Source organism: Echiichthys vipera (genome assembly GCF_963691815.1).
Source record: "Echiichthys vipera genome assembly, chromosome: X".
Taxonomy (NCBI): Eukaryota; Metazoa; Chordata; class Actinopteri; order Perciformes; family Trachinidae; genus Echiichthys; species Echiichthys vipera.
The window spans coordinates 46,246,470-46,267,141 of NC_139825.1; the positions used below are offsets into that span (position 1 = coordinate 46,246,470).

At 40.8% G+C, this 20,672-nt stretch overlaps 1 protein-coding gene across 1 annotated transcript; it reads left to right on the top strand.

Moving 5' to 3' along the window:
* Positions 1–9,194: 9,194 nt before the first annotated feature.
* Positions 9,195–20,404, top strand: abraa (actin binding Rho activating protein a). Its single transcript, XM_083938600.1, has 2 exons — positions 9,195–10,206; positions 17,598–20,404. The coding sequence occupies exons 1-2, from the start codon at positions 9,568–9,570 to the stop codon at positions 18,033–18,035; spliced, it is 1,077 nt and encodes a 358-aa protein (XP_083794726.1). The 5' UTR covers positions 9,195–9,567; the 3' UTR covers positions 18,036–20,404.
* Positions 20,405–20,672: the final 268 nt, after the last annotated feature.

Consider the following 20,672-nt stretch of genomic DNA (forward strand, 5'->3'; position numbering starts at 1 on the left):
ATTGTTAGCAAAGGAATTACAATACAGTGTAACTTTGACTAAAAAGAAGCCAAGCGTTTCATTTTTTGTTGCATACTGTTACAGTTTCCTCTGCTGACACAGACTGAAGAGGATCCTGAGCCAAGGACAGTTGCTCTTTTCATCAGAGATGGATTAGAAAACATTGTGCATTGCCATGGCTGTGCGCTGATGTCACTGCCATCATGGGCCGACAGAGAAACATTCTCTTCTCACACTGACTCCAATCTGTCTTCTCGCATTGAGACTTGGACAGAACATTTGTTTGTATGTGTGAGTGTGTGTTTGTGTGTGTGTGTGTTTGTGTTTGTGTTTGTGGCTGTGTGTGTGTGTGTGTGTGAGTGTCAATCTGTACTTTATGTATCTATGCATTATTGTTTGCGATTGTGTTTCTATATTTTTCCAACACTTTTATTTTGTGAGGACCAATTACAGTTTTAGACGTTTAGAGTATGAACATCTTGGGAGAGTGATCTCACTTCTTCAAATTAAAGTTTGAGGTTAATGGCAGAGTAGCTCTGATTATTAAGGTTCGGATTATGTGTTAGGGAATGAATGCATCATGTCACCGGTGGCCCTCACAAGTACAGACAAACGTGTGTGAGCAGGTGTGCGTCCCAAGCAGTGCGGTCGGAGTGTGCTTCTCACTCTGCCAGGACTGGCACTCAGGACCAACCAGTAATGAGATCTCACTTGTGACTTGCCTTCCTGCAGCAATGGCGTCAGCAAAAAAAGAAAAGACATCCTCCAATGAGACACAAATACACCCATTAAGCAAGAAAGAAAAATTACATTTTACAAATACACAAACTGTGATCTGTGTGTACATATGCTGCAGCTCAAATAGATGTTTTGCAAGTGATAGGCACTTTGGGATAATTAACCCCAGCTGTCTTTTGTTGAAATGTGTTTGGGGTCTTTTTGGGTCCCATTCTTCCTGCTAAGATGAGGATGGGTGATTATCAGGGCTGGACATGAGTGTAGAAGTGACATGAACTGATATATTTGAATGGTGCAATAGGAAAATGCCACCATCACTCCTGCATGTTGTAGGCAAGGCTGTCATCAGGATTTTAATAACTTGAGGTGCAGCTTAAGTTTCCTCATAAGAACATCTTTTTTCGCAATGCCTAAAAATAAATTCAGATATGGAAGTACTTTTTTTTATATATTAGGTTTTTACTTTTGTCCATCTTGTTTTTTATACCTAACCTAAGTTAAAATATCCTGAGTAGAAAACAATCGTATAATCCATATTTCAATAAAACCAACCATGTGCAGGTTTTAATTAATTGAACTTCCAAACTTGGGCCTTCAGTACCTAAAACCCCCAGTTTTAAATGTCCTTAATATTCACTACACAACTAGATGTAGCCAGCGGGGTTCAACTGAGAAATATACCTAAATCAAGAGGAGCAGATGTGCAGGTATGAGCTTGCAAAGTGGACAGAGCGATTTCAACCAGCTAAGTAAAAATCCCAATAAGTTTCCCCATCACAGTTGACTCAGCCAGTCAGATCAGTTTAGTGTAACCAAAACAAAGTAATGGTAGAATTTAAAGTCCTCCTCCAGACACGTTCTAAAGTATGTAAAAGTAATCTGCTTTGTTTAACATGTTTTTCCACAAAACAAAGTTTTAAAACTAAAGAAAAAGGACTGGAAGCACTTTTCCTCTTCTCCTTTATTGAGAAATTCTGGATTTGTCCTTGAGCCCCTCTCACCTCTGCTGCCATAGATACCCCATTGGATCCCCCAACCAGAAGTTGAAAGGATTGTGATGTATATAAATATTTTTTTAAACATATAGACATGTCAACAAGGTTAAAAACTTGATTTTAATTGGAGGGCGTCGTGTCATATAAATGTCCGAGTGCCACGTTAGCGTTAGCATTAGCATCCGGAGGAATGTACATAGCTATTAGCTTCACTACGATTTCAAAGGTGCATTTCAGCACAAAACATTACCAAGCTTAAAACTCTGTAAGGTGTGCCACTAAATTCCTTATAAAGCTGAAGATGACACAAACTGTACTGCAACTTCAACAATCAATGAAGTTTCAAATTCTAGATGATTTTACAACGTAAGATTTGGCAACGTGTTTTGTTCTCAATAGAGTGTTAACATTTGCTGCCACTTGGTTTATGAGTATGTACTATTTTGAGCCTGTTGGACAAAAACTCTATGACTTTCACGTTGCTAGATTATCCAGGAGGGTCTGTCTGTTGCATAACATTAAGGTAACAGTGCAGTTTTTCATCATATACTTGTTGACATTACACAGCAAAATGTACAGCACTTGGAGAACTGTAGCTAGGGTCATTGGTTCAGTTGCATATTCACTTTTAGGAACTTGACAAAATGAATAAACAATGAAATTCCAATGTCTGCAGAGAGAGATTGCAGAGGGTTTTCACATGCTTCTACTTTTCAACATGACATGTTTTAAGTCCAGCTCATGAATCTTCTCCTGTTGCTTAACATTTTGTCTTCCATCCCGAGCAAAGACAATTACATCAGATCAATCATCCTCTGCAAACTTCAATTCCTGCAAAACTATACCTTTATACCGATACCTTTCATTTCTGCTTTTCCATACATTGTATTATTCCTTCTTCTAAACCAACAGCTTATCATTAGCAGTCTGAGCAGCTGGAGGTCTGGCTGAGATCTGGGTATCAAAAACACTTTTTTATGACCAACTCCTTCCATATATTCCCTTTTACTGAATATGTGGAAAGACAACATGGTCTCATGGGAGGGCGTATAAATAGCACGCCACTTTTCATGACTTGCACGACTTTTCGCGTGCATGTCTACGCATATTAAGCTTTTCGCGTGTCATTTAACGCCCGTTGTTCCCCAGGGTTAGGGTTAGGGTTAGGGTAAGGGTAAGGGTTAGGGTTAGGGCATTTCACGCCCGTTATTTCAGCCATCCTTCACATGAAATATTGATTTAAAAACAACCCTCTGACAGAAAGCTCCACCACTTGAAACCCACGTGTTCGTATTTCTCTGCCACCTTGCGGAGAAATACGAACACGTGGGTTTTCCCTCAATGACATTTGTGCGTCAAATGACAACGCCATCTCTGCACTATACAAGTCAATTGAGACTACATGGCGTGAAATGACACGCAAAAAACATGACATGCGTTGTAATTATACGCGAGATGGCTTAAGAGAAATAGCGTGTCATTCACACGCCTTTTGGTGATACCAGGCTGGGAAAGAAGACAAAACTCTGACAGTTAAACAAAAACAGTGGACACTAAATTAAAAGGTCTATGGACACTTAATAACAAACAATATTAAGCTACATAAACCACACAGGTTTAAAACCAAAAACACTTTGAATGAATGATGAATGCTTTATTTCAAACATATGAAAAAAAATAAAAATAAATTACACTTGAAACACGACTTTGTATGTTTGAAAAGGAGCAGGAAGAAGCATAAGCTTATTAATTCCTACCCCTTCTCCACTTAGTTTCTATACTATAGGTTTTCTTACTTCCTGTGTATCCTGTTTGTTTTATTTATTTAATAATTTTTTTTACATTTTTTTTTTAAAAATGTATTTATTTATTTATTAAAAACCAACAATACCAACAAACAAACAACCGCTTGTGTATAAATAAATAAATGACAAGTATGGCAAAAAGTGAGAACCCTGGTGTTTGTCACACCCCTCTTCTTCCCTGCACCTTGTAAACACCGTCCGTTTGTACTGTTGTTTGAATTTGCTCATGGTTGGACGTCGTCTGAGCTCCTCCGCTAGTCTGCTCCACAGTTTCACTCCACATATTGAAATGCAAAAAGTTTTTAAAGTTGAGCGTGCATACAGATGTTTTAGATTCAGTTCCCCCCTCAGATTATAACCCCCTTCTCTTGGAAAAAAACATGCTTGAATATTTACTGGTAACGAGTTGTTTGTTGCTCTATACATGATTTGTGCTGTTTGGAAACTGACAAGATCAGTGAGTTTCAGTATTTTTGATTTTCTCATAGAAACAAATGAATGAAGCATCACCAAGAAGTGTTTTTGTGTTATTGCTCACCTGTCTCTCAGGCTCAACAGTAAAAGTGTTTAATATTATTTATAAACCTGTGAGTAGGGTTTGTAAAGGACTGTAAATTGTTAATCAGACCTCTACTTTGAAACCCTTGGAAGTCAAGGCAAATATCCGAAATAATAAAGGTTTGCATTTGATACATAGCTGTGCGTGGTTAAAGATGTTTTTATGTTATCTGTCCGTCTTTTCTCTCTCTCTCTCTCCTTCTCTTCCTCTCTCCGGTGCAGACAGATGTCCGTCCTCCACAGAGCTGGGTCTGTCTGACGTTCCTGTCTGTTATAGTGAAGGTTTTCAACGCCACCGTACTCTACGGGGGAATTGTTGGGTCTATGTAAATCATAAATAAGTCATAGAGTGTGGTCTTTACCTACTCTGTAAAGTGTCCTGAGATAACTTTTGTTATGATTCGACACTATAAATAAAATTGAATTGAATTGAATTGAATGTTACTGGTGAAGACAACTTATTTTGATTTTCTTTCTTTAATATAATTTTTCTCATCCGACCCTTTCTTTAAGGATATATATATATATATATATATATATATATATATATATATATATATATATATATATATATCATAACACACTAATACTTTTCTCATAGCTTTCAAGTGACAGGCGTGTCTATTTGGGCAAGCTTGCCATGCACAGAGAGTGGTGGGAGCGTGCACGTGAGGCAGCTGCTGGCATGAGTTCAGAAACCTGAGCTGGTGGTGGCACGGCCCCCAGTTGGCTATTTTAGTCTGCAGACAGTCAGAGGACTCATTAAGGCTTTGTCTGGCTGCGGCACAGATACAAATGTTTTAAGAGCACTGAAACATATCATTAATCCTCACATTCAGCTTCCTACTAGATAAATCAATAGCACCTGAATAGGTCATCTTTACGTCTTTCCTGTACAAGGGTGATGCAACAAAGTTTCACTAAATCTCGTGATCCAACCTAGGCTGGAAACTAGACGAATCTGCCAGACCCACGTTTCATGTGTTTTGGCTGATACGTCTGGCCCCTCTCCCATTCAGATAGGATTTCCAGCCACTCGGCTCTAAGCGGACCAATCTCATGTGGGGCGGGTTTACGACGATGACGGACATCGCCACTATCGCAGTCTGCAGGTCGGTTAAGCACAGCTTACCAGGCTCACCAACTCAGATCAAATTGTCAAACTAGATGGCACTGATCAAATATGACTTGATATTCTGTCATAATGTTTTCAGGAAACACATTTTAGTGTACTGTTTAGCTGTAATTAAAGAAAGCCTGTGACCCGACTGCCATTGTTTTCCACGAAGCAAGCACCACGTTTGCTGCTCTGATTGGTTGTAGGTCTATCCAGTTGTGTCCAGAAGCATTTTGCTCTGTACAGTTGATAACGCCCCTTGGAAATTGAAAATGAAGCTAGAGGGCCCAGGCTAGTATGCGAAATGTTGGTATTGTACTTTTCTGAAAACCACAGATACATTGAATCCCAAACCACGTTTTATCACACATCGTTGCACGTTAAACACATGGTTAATGTTGTGAATTCTGTAAGGCTCATTTATTCTCTACGTTAGATACACATATGGGTACAGACGAAGCCTTCTGTCTGTAATTGCACATTATCATTACCATTGTATATCTCGTTCCTATTTCTGCATGTATCCTGAAAGCTTGTGGATGAGTACCGATATGGACCACAGGTTGCAGTACCACCAGAAATCGCACGGGCAGTGTCAGGCATTGAACACAAAAAGTGCCGTGAATAGCAAGAGAGAGCAAGTCATCGAAGCCCAGGCGAATATAGATGTATAAATGAACAAACACCCTGAAATACTGAAAGTGACGTTTGTCGTCTATTTCTCTCATCTGTCAAACCAATGACTGGAATTCATTCAGGGATGTATTTAGCGTCTCACTGACCACCGCCGTCTACAATGCTGCCTGCCATTTTGTCTCCTTCTCAATAGACACAGGATCATTATCTCCTCCACCACCACCATGTCTGTTGTCGTTGTCAAAACCTTTTGTTTTCTTTTTAAACCGGGCGAGTGGTTGGAGCAGTCACCCCATGTGAAGAGGCTGAAGGTCCTCGAGGCAGCAGCCGAAGGTTCGACTCTGACCTGCGGCTCTTTGCTGCATGTCTCCTTCTCTCTCTCATCCCATTTCCTGTCTGTCCTATAAAATAAAGGCTTCAAAAAATTGGGCGGCAGTAGCTCAGTCCATAGATGACTTGGCTGGGAACCGGAGTGTCGCTGGTTCGAGACCCTGTGTGGACCATGAATGGAGCGTGGACTGGTGGCTGGAGAGGTGCCAGTTCATCTCCTGGGCACTGCCTCTGTGCTGTTGAGCAAGGTACAGAACCCCTAGCTGCTCAGGGCACCAGTCACTGGTAGTGCTAACGTCTCTCCATTAGTTGCATGTATATAGGTCCTGTTTGTGCATGTGTGTGTATTTCGGGCCTGTGTTTGTGTAAAATGAAAAAATAGAGTGAAAATTGAATTTCCCCATTGCGGGACAAATAAAGGAATTCTTTTTCTTCAAAAAATGAAAACATGCAAGCAAATTTGATAATGTATGTCTCTATTTACGCATGAAATGGGCGCATAAATGAGCCTTGGTTAGGTTTGAAAAAAAAAAAGATCATGGTTTGGGTTCAAATAAGTGTGTCCGTTATGTAATTAAGTTTTACTTTCACACTAACACAATCAACATCAAATGCTTCTTCATGTGTTTTGGCTTATCAGCGTGTTTCTGCTCTATTTTTTTTCTAATAGTGATGATCTCCGCAAATAAAGCATTAAATCATAAACATAAGATAATTACAATCAGTTGGATTTCTTTGTTGAATGCCGTGTGGTGAACAATAAAAACTGGATACTGCTAATGAATCACTTAATCGTACGATAAATCAGTCATTCTGTCGCTCAATCTAGAGTCAAGTTTTAATACAGTTCCCCCTGTGTTGATTATAATGACTGTCACTAATGAGCTTTTTTCCAAAGAGAAACTTACATCACAATTTACATGTTATATAACAAGCCGTATGAGAGCAAATCACTGGGGAAGATGTGCTGGGAAATAAACAGGTTAATTAATGGCAAAGTCATTTCTTTGGTCTTTATACCTGTAAAGATTCATCTAATCTCGACCCCAAACTTCCCTTTCCCGGGCCACATTAACCAGCTCTAACTGGGGGATCCTGAGGCGTTCCCAGGCCAGTGTGGAGGTCTTCCCCGAGGCCTCCTCCCAGCTGGACGTGCCTGGAACACCTCCCTAGGGAGGCGCCCAGGGTTCATCCTTACCAGATGATCCTGAACCACCTCAACTGGCTCCTTTCAACGCTAAGGAGCAGCGGCTCTACTCCGAGTTCCTCACGGATGCTGAACTTCTCCCCCTCTCTCTAAGGGAGACTCCAGCCCCCCTCCTGAGAAAAACCCTTTTCGGCCGCTTGTACCCACGACCTCGTTCTTTGGGTCATGACCCAGCTTTCATGACCACAGGTGAGAGTAGGAACGAAGATTGACCGGTAGATCGAGAGCTTTGTCTTCCTCAGCTCTCTTTTCGTCACAAAGGTGCTGTAGAGCGACTGCAGCACCGCCCCCCGCTGCTCCGATTCTCCGGCCAAACTCACGCTCCATCGTCCCCTCACTTGCGAACAAGATCCCGAGGTACTTGAACTCCTTCACTTGGGGTCAGGACTCATTCCCTACCTAAAGATACATATTTTAGATAAACATGGAGAAGCAGTTAGTTTATACTTTACTTTAGACTTACACATTTGATATTGATTATGTATAGGTTGACATCATTTGAAAAACATACATATAACTTCATGTAAAGCAAGAAAAATAGCTTTCTCTCAATTGTCAGTGAATTATACAAAAAAGAGTAAGTGTTTTATATTCTGCTCAATTATTTTGAAGAGGTATATTATTTTTTTTTCCTTATTATGTCACTTTGTAAATGTTTTTCCTCGTCTTATTTATTTAATTGAGACTACTGGGTTAATATAGTCAGACCTAAGATCTGTCCAACTGAAACAATTTGCCATATTCACATATAAAAAAATCTGTTTCATTTTATTTTCTGGGAATTATTTTTACTGGGAACTACTTTTTTATTGAGTATGATTAAACAGAAGGAGATTTTGTGAATACAGATGATGCACAACGACTAGGTTGGCTGTTCACATACAAAACAATTAAAAAATTAAAGTTATTATTTTTGATTAACCCTGGGAGAAGGTAAAAAATGCCATGTAGGATAACATTTAGGCTATTCACTCTACAAATTACTAGAAATGTGTCCTATAAATACGTTATTATGCATGCTATACTGTTTCAATGCTTGTTCAATAGAATAATACCATGTGAAGTGGACCGAATGCTTGACATGACACTAAAGTAAAACAGACGGACTACAGTATAACCCCACAGTTGGTGTAGAGATACCATGACCCCAGTTAAACAATACACAGTCAAACAACAAATATTCCAGCGACAAAAAGGAATTAATGAACATCAGACGTGGGCTGAGAACAAATGAGTAAGTTGTATTTGAAGTCACTATGAAGTCACTTCTGTTAAATCTAATGCACAGACAGCATATGAGTCATAATCCAGAATTTCACTGTCACATACTCACAAATACTGAAACAGTTCCTGCAACACATGCACAGACATGCACTCCACATTCGTTGTGACCCACAATTTAGCAATTCGATCTCACACAGCCATCAAAGGGATCAAAGCATACCTTGTCATGCCATAAAAGAAAGTTGTGTATTTGAATGAAAACATCCCTAAATATACACAATGAACACATCACGCACACACTGGTCCCACATGTATAGCAGGCTGACTCAGAGTGGAGACCTGTTTGTGTTTCAGTGTATCTGTGAGGACAGAGACCTCTCTCAAGTGTCGCTAAAAACACTGGACACCTGTTCGCTGGATCCCACTGGGAGAAATTCCACTCCTCAGTCACCGAGTATGCATGAACAAGAATGTTGACAGTGGACTTTCCTGTCTCACGTGGACACCATGCGTCATCACTTCCTTTACGACCCTTCCCTATATAAAGGCCTGTGTGGAGCCAGAGGGGCTTCAGCAGGGGATTGAAGCCAAAGTCCTCACACTCTTCACACCGGTAGCTCACCCACTGACCGACTGACGATCTGAGAGGCTTCCGGATGTTCTGTGATGTTCTGCTTATAAAGGCTGAGCCGAACAGATTCTCATCCATGGTCATGTGGAAAGTCTCACGGCGAGTGAGGAGTTTGTAAGATTCTACTCTGAGTTTTTATATATAAAAAAAACCCCTCAAGTTTTGGAGAGATCAAGAGTTTCTACGATTGAAACCAGCTGTCACATCACATTCTGCAAAGGTCTTATTCGAACTGTCCAACGGCAGAATATATTTCTACAGCATTAGGAAAAACACAAGACAAGAGAAATAACTTCTGGAAAGCCTTCCTTTTGTTATCCATCACCATGAGTAGCGGTGGGACCACCACAGTTTCACCACAGGAGCCTCAGGCTTTCAAACGGGCGGTACGGAAGATAAAATGCGCCGCTATGGTGGCCAACTTGGCCAAGAGCTGGCAAGGTTGGGCCAATGACCACTCCGACAAGCAGGATGCCATCCCAAGCGGCTGGATGCCTTCATCTGTTGAAGAGGAAGACCTAAAAGAGCGCAACCACGTAGTAAAACTTACCGTCACCCCCCGTGTAGTCGCAACAGATGCTGGCAACACCAGTGGGAGTATGATCCGCACCGGTTCCGTGATCAAGACCGTGCAGCCAAAACGCAGCGAGTGCAGCAGCAGCGATGTAGTCAGCGCCATCCGAGGAAAGATGGAGTCGGGTCCCGAGGAGAGCAAGCAGTTTCTGGGCAATGAGTCGCCAACACGGCGGCGCCATATGAGGGCGCTACAGAGCGCAGGAGGAGGAGGAATCATCCAAGACAGGAAGATTTTGCTCCAGGAGAGGGAGAAGAATCTGGGGTCAAGGAGCAGCAGTGTTGACACAGAGGACAGCGGACTGGGAGAGGAGGTCGGGCTCAGCGACAACAGTGAATCAAAAACTGAGCAGGGCGACATCGTGCCAAAGAAACGGATCAACAGACCAAAGGTAGATTGGTTACTCACAAAGATTGGAAATGGATGGAAACAAGTTTTAGCAGGAGAATATAAAGATACCATCATATTTCAAATGTAACAGATATATAAAGCTACGTCAATCAATATTTCTAAATCAACAATGGATCCAATACTTGTGTCAATGTGGAAGATGTCACTTACAATGATGAATCCATCAATCCACAGAATTATAACCCAGCTTTGCAGAGCTTTACAAAAAACAACAAGCTATCATTGCAACGATTAATTGATTAATCGACAACTACTTAAGTAATCAGCAACTATTTTGATACAAATTAAACGTTTTAGTACTTCATCTTTGGTTTTAGGAAACATTTTCTTACATCTTACGGACCAATTGAGATAATAATCAACAGATTAATCGACAATGAAAACAATCGTTAGTTGCAGCCCTACTAGCTTCGTGATTTATCTTTGATCATTCCTTAAATTAACTTGTTTTTAAATGCATCAGTAAGTTCTGGTCATTATTTGTATTTAAAAACTAATAATACACCAATATATGGTACTGTTGGCAAGGGGATTACAATAGTTTGTTTTACATGCTTTGGTATCAAACATGGTTGTCAGCATGCAGCTTATACCATAGTGTGGATTTAACTGCACCTCTTTACAGCACATCCTTATCAAATATCCAAATAACTAAAATAATTCAGAGGAGAAAGCATCTAAGTTGCACTTCTTCTTATTTGTCGCTTACAAAGTACAATGAGACAAGTGAAAACACAGTGATGGCAGAAAACGCCAGAAACTTAAATATATCTGGTTTACACCCAAACTTCTTATTCAATTCAATTCAAAAAACTTTATTTGTCCCCGGGGGCAATTCAGGGCACACAGAGCAGCAAATAACGACAGTGCAACTATACAAAAACATTTTAACCTATCACAAAATTATTTTAACATATCACAAAATTATTTTAAACTATCACAAAAACATTTCAACCTAACACAAAAACATTTTTCAGAGTTATTATATCAGAAAGGTCGTGGGAGAATCAGTCCTTTGCACATGTGTTGTTGGAGACAAGCTTAGAGCGTGCTCACACTGTCCTTTTGGCCGCGGCCAAAACCGGTTTTTCAGCTAAAGTCTAGTACCTTTAAGTAGTGTGAGCGCACCCGCTCCGCGCTCAACTGGGGCCAGCTGGGCCGCCACAGCCCGCTTGAAAGAGGTGGGCTTTAGCGGAGCCGTTTGCACATGTACGAGCACGAGCGTGCGCACGTGCACGCACACGCGCACGAGCCCTACGGCAGTAGCGTTATGTCCGCCTGTTCGGACATGTAAATAGCGATCAATGCGTGTGACGTGTTACGGCTTGAAGGCGTATGGACAGCAAGAAGTATTGGCCGAGGCCCTGGTAGTGTGAGTACAAACGGGGCTGGGGCGCGGGGGGAGAGGGAGGGGGGACAAGTACCCTAAAGTCCGGGTCTCGGTCCGGGAGGACAGTGTGATCACGCCCTTATATAAAACCTAATATCAGCAGATTAGAGTTGTATAATTGACCTTTAATTACTTTGACTCTTCTGACTTTCACCAGTTTGCTTCTCTACAACTACAATACAAGTTTCTGTCCCTGAATCTAACACACGGTGAAGGACAAATACCCTAAATTAGAGCATAAATGTTCTCTTAAAAGTCACACAGCATGAATAAACAAGTTTAAGCAGAAGTCCCTTTGATGTCACCTGAAGAAATCCAACTCCCTCATGGAAACCAAACGGCATAACAGTTGCATAACTCTGATGCAAGAATCTCTCCTATAAAAGGCAAAGGAATCGTCCGGAGGCCTCCTTGACTTGTCGAGAGGGTCGCCAGAGAGTGAGGCCAACTCATAAAAACACAAGATGGACTGCGGCGCAGTGGAATATATGTAAATAAATATAGTCATGCTCTGCAACATGTTGTCCAACCTGACCTTCAGGTGGAAAAAGCCTTGGAGGGGGAAAATGAGGTGAAAGAACATGGGAGAGAGAGAGGGAGTAATATGAGAGGCAGACACTGCGACAAACTTTAGAGAAGAGTAAGAGACCTTCAACAGATATGAGAAAAAGTGTAAAGGCGTTTAATATCATTAATTGTGTTGATCTACGTGGTCTCATGGGAGGGCGTATAAATAGCACGCCACTTTTCATGACTTTCATGACCTTTCGCGTGCATGTCTACGCATATTAAGCTTTTTGTGTGTCATTTAACTCCCGTAGTTCCCCAGGGTTAGGGTTAGGGTTAGGGTTAGGGTTGGGATTAGGGTTAGGGTTGGGATTAGGGTTAGGGGTTAGGGTTGGGATTAGGGTTAGGGTTGGGATTAGGGTTAGGGGTTAGGGTTGGGATTATGGTTAGGGGTTAGGGTTAGGGTTGGGATTAGGGTTAGGGGTTAGGGTTGGGATTAGGGTTAGGGGTTAGGGTTGGGATTAGGGGTTAGGGTTGGGATTAGGGTTAGGGGTTAGGGTTGGGATTAGGGTTAGGGTTGGGGTTAGCGTTGGGATTAGGGTTAGGGCATTTCACGCCCGTTATTTCAGCCATCCTTCACATGAAATATTGATTTAAAAACAACCCTCTGACAGAAAGCTCCACCACTTCATATTTCTCCGCAAGGTAGCGGAGAAATACGAACACGTGGGTTTTCCCTAATGACATTTGTGCGTGAAATGACAACGCCATCTCTGCACTATACAAGTCAATTGAGACTAAATGGCCTGAAATGACACGCAAAACACATGACATGCGTTGTAATTATACGCAAGATGGCTTGAGAGAAATAGCGTCATTCACACGCCTTTTGGTAATACCAGGCTGTGTTGATCGATATTTGGATGAGTTGGCAAACATTGCAACAAAGGAGTGAGATGCAAAACAAACTTAGCAATGATAAACTACAAATCAGTGATGTAGGAGAGTCAGGCTGTCTTCATTCACTGTTGTATATATACAATTTGTAAGTTAGGCACATATTTATTACTACTCCTCTGTAGCAAAGAATGAGATTAGTGATGTAGTATAAGACGTTACAAACTTTGAGTATGAAGGAGGGTCGGGGTGGTGGATGGGTCCGACGACACAGGAGTTTCAGATTTCTTGGCTGTCTGCATTTAAGACGTTGGTCACAAGAAAACAAGCAGCATTAGTTTGGTCTCCACCAACTCTTATATGAAGAGCTCTTTTCCAAAACGAGATAAAAGCCAAATTTTTAAAAAGTGAGTTTGAGTCACTTTGCTGTTTACAGAACCTTTTCACTGCTTCATCAGTGTTTCTGCCAAATCTCTTTATTTCCTTGTTTAAAATGGTCTCAAGATGCAGTTCCTTTCCAAACCGCGACCAGCGCCAAACCTATTTTTAGCCTAAATGCGATACGTCCTCTCGACCAATCAGAATTCAGTGAACGTTTCTATGAGATCCAACATGGCGGCGCTCTGAAGCGGGAGAGCTTTATGTTTCGTCCGTCCGTTCAACATGTTCAGACTGAGTGAAAGTGAAAAAAACAACTAAAAACAAATGAAAAACACCACAAAAATGTGACAAAATTACTATAAACAGATGAAAAAACACAAAAACTGATGAAAAACACCACAAAAATGTGACAAAATTATAAACTGATGAAAACTCTCGACCAATCAGAATTCAGTGAGCGTTCTATGCGATCCAACATGGCGGCGCGTTGAAGCGGGAGAGTTTTTTGCTTTGTCCGTCTGTTCAACATGTTCAGACTGAGCCATAAAAACCATTTTGACAAGATTAATTGAATATTAACCAAATGTGTGGGTCTGGGTTAAAAAATGGAATTTCCTGAAAACTATTAAAATGGATTTATAGCGTTTTGGAAAAGAGCTCCTCATTTACACGTTACAAAGAGATCTGAGATTGAACAAGAAAAGGGGCTAAAAGACTCTTGTGTGTCTATTTGGCCAGCCTGGTCTCACCAAAAGGCGTGTGAATGACACGCTATTTCTCTCAAGCCATCTCGCGTATAATTACAACGCATGTCATGTTTTTTGCGTGTCATTTCACGCCATGTAGTCTCAATTGACTTGTATAGTGCAGAGATGGCGTTGTCATTTCACGCACAAATGTCATTGAGAGAAAACCCACATGTTCGTATTTCTCCACTACTTTCCGGAGAAATACGAAGTGGTGGAGCTTTCTGTCAGAGGGTTGTTTTTAAATCAATATTTCATGTGAAGAATGGCTGAAATAACGGGCGTGAAATGCCCTAACCCTAACCCCTAACCCTAACCCTGGGGAACTACGGGCGTTAAATGACACGCGAAAAGCTTAATATGCGAAGACATGCACGCGAAAAGTCATGAAAGTCATGAAAAGTGGCGTGCTATTTATACGCCCTCCCATGAGACCACGTAGATTTGGCATAACACTTAACACAACTCAACTCAACTTTGCTGTTTCTATAAAAAAATATTGAGTAGAAAGCTTCAAGTTAAAGAAACAATATCATCAATTTAACTAAAGTTAAAACGTGCAGGTTTTTGTTCTTTTAAAATAAACATTTGAAAAAAACTTCTTTCAACATTGTGATATTAATACTATTAATAATGTTTTAACTTAAGCAAACAAACAGAAGTATTAGTGAACTTCATCAGCATCATCATTATGAGAAAATGGTGCCTTTCATTGGGTTGTATTGGAAGAATCTGGGGGTCAAGGTTATTGGGTTATGTTGTTATGTTTATGTTATTGAATAGTTTAATCTGAAAATATGAAGCGGAATAGAAAGAACGCTATTTATATCTAACATGCAGTGAAGTAGATGCCTCAGACTCGTACTCGTGCTGTACAGTACTTCACATTATGCCCCGAACTGTACGATCGAGAGCTGATCTCTGGACAAACCAGAGCAACAAATGCATAAAAAGAGAAAAGAGAAAATGCGATCAGGAGGATTTTCCCTTTAAGGGTTCACAGAGTTTTGTAAAAGGTCCATCAGTGACACTGTTTCGCTTTTAATAGAGCAAATACCAAAGAGATACGGTGACAGTGATCTGACAACCTGGCAAGCTTAAGTGAAGTACCGAGGGAGTTGGAAGGAGGGGGGGAGGGGGGGGGGTGGCGATAAATAGCGGGAGGTTGGGGTAGGAGGGGAAGTACGGGGGGGGGGGGGGACTAAATCAATCAATCAAACAATTAATTATTTGTTGTGTAAAATCATATTAAATACAATTATAGTGAAATGTAATCATGTAATTTCCTTCAATGTATGCATTAAAGAGAAAGGGACAAAAAGTGAAAGACGAGAAGTTAAAGTTAAAGTTAAAATGTGTTAATAAAGCACAAAAAACCCTGAAATGATCCAGTTTTTGTCCAATTTTCTGTCCATTCAAGATAACATTTCTTCTGACTTTGAATAGCACAGAGGACAATATACAACTGCTGATATGATGAAGTTTAATATCAGGAATCACTGAGGTGCAATTTGAAGAATCTACTTTAAATTAGATTTGCTTTGCTCAGTTGTTCATATGAGTAATAAGCACAAAACAGTGTCAAAACCCAAAATGTTCCAGTTTTTGTACAATTTTTAAGATAATCAAAAGTTAAAAGACAAATGACTTATATGAGCCTTTGAACTGTCTTGAGAAAAGTGTTTTCAAAACCTTTTATTGGATCCTTAAGGTTGTAAATTATAATGTTTGTGCATGCTGGTTTATATCTTTCGTATGTCTGCACCATAAATGTCCGGGAATCATTTGAAGGAGCTCTTTTCGCAAACGCTATAAATCCATTTTAATAGTTTGGTTAATATTCATGTATCGTGTCAAAATGTTTTTTATGGCTCAGTCTGAACATGTTGAACGGACCGACGAAACAAAAGAGCGCCGCCATGTTGGATCGCATAGAACGCTCACTGGATTCTGATTGGTCGAGAGGACGTATCGCATTTAGGCTAAAAATAGGTTTGGCGCTGGTCGCGGTTTGGAAAGGAACTGCATCTTGAGACCATTTTAAACAAGGAAATATAGAGATTTGGCATCAAACACTGATGAAGCAGTGAAAAGGTTCTGTAAACAGCAAAGTGACATGAAAAACTCTTTTTTTTTTATTTGGCTTTTATCTCGTTTTGGAAAAGAGCTCTTCAATACCTAAGGTTGTAAATTATAATGTTTGTGCATGCTGGTTTATATCTTTCGTATGTCTGCACCATATATGTCCGGAATATGGTAAGTATGAGTATATAAGTATATGGTTCAAATGTTTACACATAAGTATATTTATAAATGTGATAAATATCTCACACAATTCAGCAAAGTCGGCAGACCTGCACGCAAGCATTTTAACTGAATTTGTTTTTGACTTTTAGTCCCAATGGGTCAAGCTCCAATACCCCTGAATACATTTCCCATAATGCAACTCATTAGTATTCTTTATTGGACTCATCTGCTTTTTAAGGGCGCACTCACACTGTCCTTCTGTACCGGGCCAAAACCGTTTTTTCAGCTAAAGCCTAGTACGTTTAAGCAGTGTGAGTGCACCCGTTCCGCGCATAACTGTAGAGCCGTTTGCACAAGTACGAGCACGAGCGTGCGCACGTGTACGAGCAAGAGCACGAGCCCTACGGCGGTAGCGTTATGTGCGCCTGTTCGGACATAGAAAATAGAAAGACGGACCATGCGCAGACATTTAACAACAACAACAATGGCGGTGAAAGGTTCACGTTGGTGTGATGGGGAGGTGGAGTGTTTACTGCAGATTTGGTTCGGATGAAAATATTCAAAAACAGTCGACAAGACGCACAAAAACTCAGAGGTCTATGGAAATATTTGTAAACAAAGCCACACACACGCGATCAATGCGTGTGACGTGTTACGACGTGATGACGTATAGGCAGCAAGAAGCATTTGCGCGAGGCCCAGGTAGTGTGAGTACAAACGGGGCTGGGGCGCGGGGGGGAAGGACAGTGTGAGTGCGCCCTAAATGCCTTTTTTTCAAATTCCACATCCTCGGCAGACCTGCAAGCAAGCATTTTAACTGAATTTGTTTTTGACTTTTAGTCCCAATGGGTCAAGCTCCAAAACCCCTGAATACATTTCCCATAATGCAACTCATTAGTATTCTTCATTGGACTCATCTGCTTTTTAAAACGCCTTCTTTTCAAATTCCACATCCTCTGTAATATAGGTTTTTTTTCTGCAATGTCAATTCAAGACATTATGTTTTCTGACTTTGAAAAGCTCCTTCAGAGCCACAGAGAACAATATGCAACTGCTGATATGATAAACTTTAATATCAGGAATCATTGAGGTGCAATTTGAAGAATCCACTTTAAATACGTTTTGCTTTGCTCAGTTGTTCATACGACCATTATAAGATGTTCTTTGGATGATGTTAACCTGCCCCCCATCTTTTATCTCCAGATTAAGATTGACACAACAGGTGACATCAAAAACCGCTGGCAGCAGTGGTCCCAGCAGCACATTGTGGGCCAGAAGCTGAACCCTTTCAGCGAAGAGTTCGACCACGAGTATGCCATGGCCCAGCGCCTCCGCAAGGGCGACACCGGCTACGGTCGACCCAAAGACGGATCTAAGACGGCAGAGAGGGGCGACAGAGCCCAGAAACACGTCTACAGGGAGATGGAGGAAATGGTTTGGATTATCAGAGACATGGGCTTTAAGGATAAAGAGGGTAGGACCATCATTACCTTCGGTCGGCTCTTTGACCGCTACGTGAAGATCTCAGATAAGGTGGTGGGCATCGTGCTGCGCTGCCGCAAACACAAGATGCTTGACTTTGAAGGAGAGATGCTGTGGAAAGGACAAGACGATGATGTCATCATTACTTTGAGGGACTGAGGACAGATGCGATGTTTTACGCTATATTTGCAGACAAACATACCGACAAATCTCACGCTCATCTAGAGTAATATTGCTATACATGCTAGCTACAATGCTACATCATGTAGAATTGAAAATACAAGAAAAAGGATGAAGCCGCTTTGGTGCCTAAACTTAACCAGTGCGGTCACCAATCAGTTACCGTTTTTGCATTTTTAAATAGAAGATATTGTCATCGTAAGATATCATACAAATCTGTTTCCATCATATTTTGTAACATATACAAATTTCACAGCGTCAAATACAACATATCATCATCATCATTGTTGTGCTTTCATGTTTGTAAGAGATCACGCAACCCTGTTAATAAGAATATGTTAAAATAATAATTCATTCATTCATCTTCAACCGCTTGTCCCTGTCGAGGTCGCGGGGGGCTGGAGCCGATCCCAGCTGACATTGGGTGTGAGGCGGGGTCCACCCTGGACAGGACGCCAGTCTATCGCAGGGCACATAGAGACAAACAGAGACAGACAACCATTCACACCTACGGGTGATTTAGAGTCATCAATGAACCGAACACCTGCACGTCTTTGGACTGTGGGAGGAAACCGGAGAACCCGGAGAAAACCCACGCAGACACGGGGAGAACATGCAAACTCCACACAGAAGGGCCCCAGCAGGGATTCAAACCAGGAACCTACTCGCTGTGAGGCGACAGTGCTAACCAATACACCACCGTTTAGCCTGATGTTGAAATAATGCAGAATGAATATAATGTTGAAAGATAATACACAAAAAACTGGAAGCAAAGACAAAATCTTAAAGACATAGGTTATTTTTTTCACAGGTATGACACACACACACACACACACACACACACACACACACACACACACACACACACACACACACACACACACTCATTAGTTCTTCTCATATACCTGACAGGTCATCCGGTGAAGGGAAGCTATTTTCAGCATGCTAACCATGCTCGCCTCGCTAACTATGCTACCACATGCTGGAAGCCTCGAGTGTTCACCACAATGCCTGTCATGCTTGGAAGCCTTACTCAATAACTGTAGCTGGAGAAACTTCTTTTAATGATGTCTCTGTTTTGTCCTCTTAAGCAGATTTTGTCGAGAACAAGTAAACAAGGGTAGCATGAAGTTAGCCTGGCCACAGGATGATTAGGACTTTTAAGTGTTTCAGGTATATTTAAGAGTTATTGTTTTTTTTGTGTTTTTTTTATTTTAAAAGCTAAGTTGTCATTTGATTTTTTTATTAAATGTGAATTTTGTAAAGGATTTTAATTAATAACGTTTACCAAAATGTCATCTACTGTTGAACTATCTTTAGAGACACATGTGGTTGTATGTTGAGGAAATACTGACTTTTTCTGAACCACACCTACGATCTTAAACTGCTCTCACAGCAGCATATATTCATATTTTGACTTTAAAGGAGCGCTGTAATAACAGGAGGTTTCCTCTCAGTGAGGGGAAACCTTAACTGTACTGTTATGTTAGAAAAGGTCTTTTCTCTTGAGTGGTAGTCTAACATGTAATAGTTTTGACGTAAAGTATTGTGTAGTATAATGTGTTTTACCTCATTTGAACATTAAAAGTGAAATTCAGGCGTAAAATCATTCAATTGTGTTTTTCGACACTTGCACACATCAAATAAGCCGTCAAGACAGTTTTTTTTCGTGTATGAACTAGTAATGGAGATATCTGGGAGAGCTGCTAACAGTCGCCGGACGTCGCTAGCACTGATTAGCTTGGGGCATTAAGGCAATGCATTAAAACGCCTTTTTTAACCACTAATACTGCTCAAAATAACACCAAACCTCTACAGTAACATAAGAGTCCTTATGTTGCATTCACACCAAACGCGAATGGTGCAAATACAATCCCTTCAGATGCTTGTATCGCGTCACTTGCTCACATTTGTCACATTTTTGATCATTGCTTCATCTGCGTCTATCGCATTTAGCATCCGAGGTGGCTACCTAACTGAAGCTAACCACGGCTCAGCCTACTCTGCTGTTGTTGATGAGAAGTGATGCTAGTGCTAACAGAGATCTGAATACTTTTAAAAGAACAGAAATGAGCTCTCAGATGAAGTGTGTGTCAGCGACTCCAGTGTGCAAGTGTCGAAAAATATGGGATGATTCTACGCGGGAATTAAACTTTAATACATTCACTGATTTTGAACATTTTCGCCTTTCAAAGTGAAAGCCTGTCAGTATTCTTACAGAAGTACAATTGTGTTTTAAAGACATGGTGCATCATGTGGATTGATATTGTTGTAAATATACATTTACATGTGTCATTAGAACACCCATGTAGTGTTGAAATGTCATTTTTGCTGTGGTTAGAGTGTTAATATAGGTCATGTGGAAGTGAATAAAGACTGGAATTTAAATGATTGTGTCCTGTTATTTCCTTTTAACAGGGGAGTGTGGAATACTGAGCTGCTAGCAAAAGGTCAGCCAGACTCAAATAACGTCATTCATTCCAGCCTGGTCTCACCAAAAGGCGTGTGAATGACACGCTATTTCTCTCAAGCCATCTCGCGTATAATTACAACGCATGTCATGATTTTTGCGTGTCATCTCACGCCATGTAGTCTCAATTGACTTGTATAGTGCAG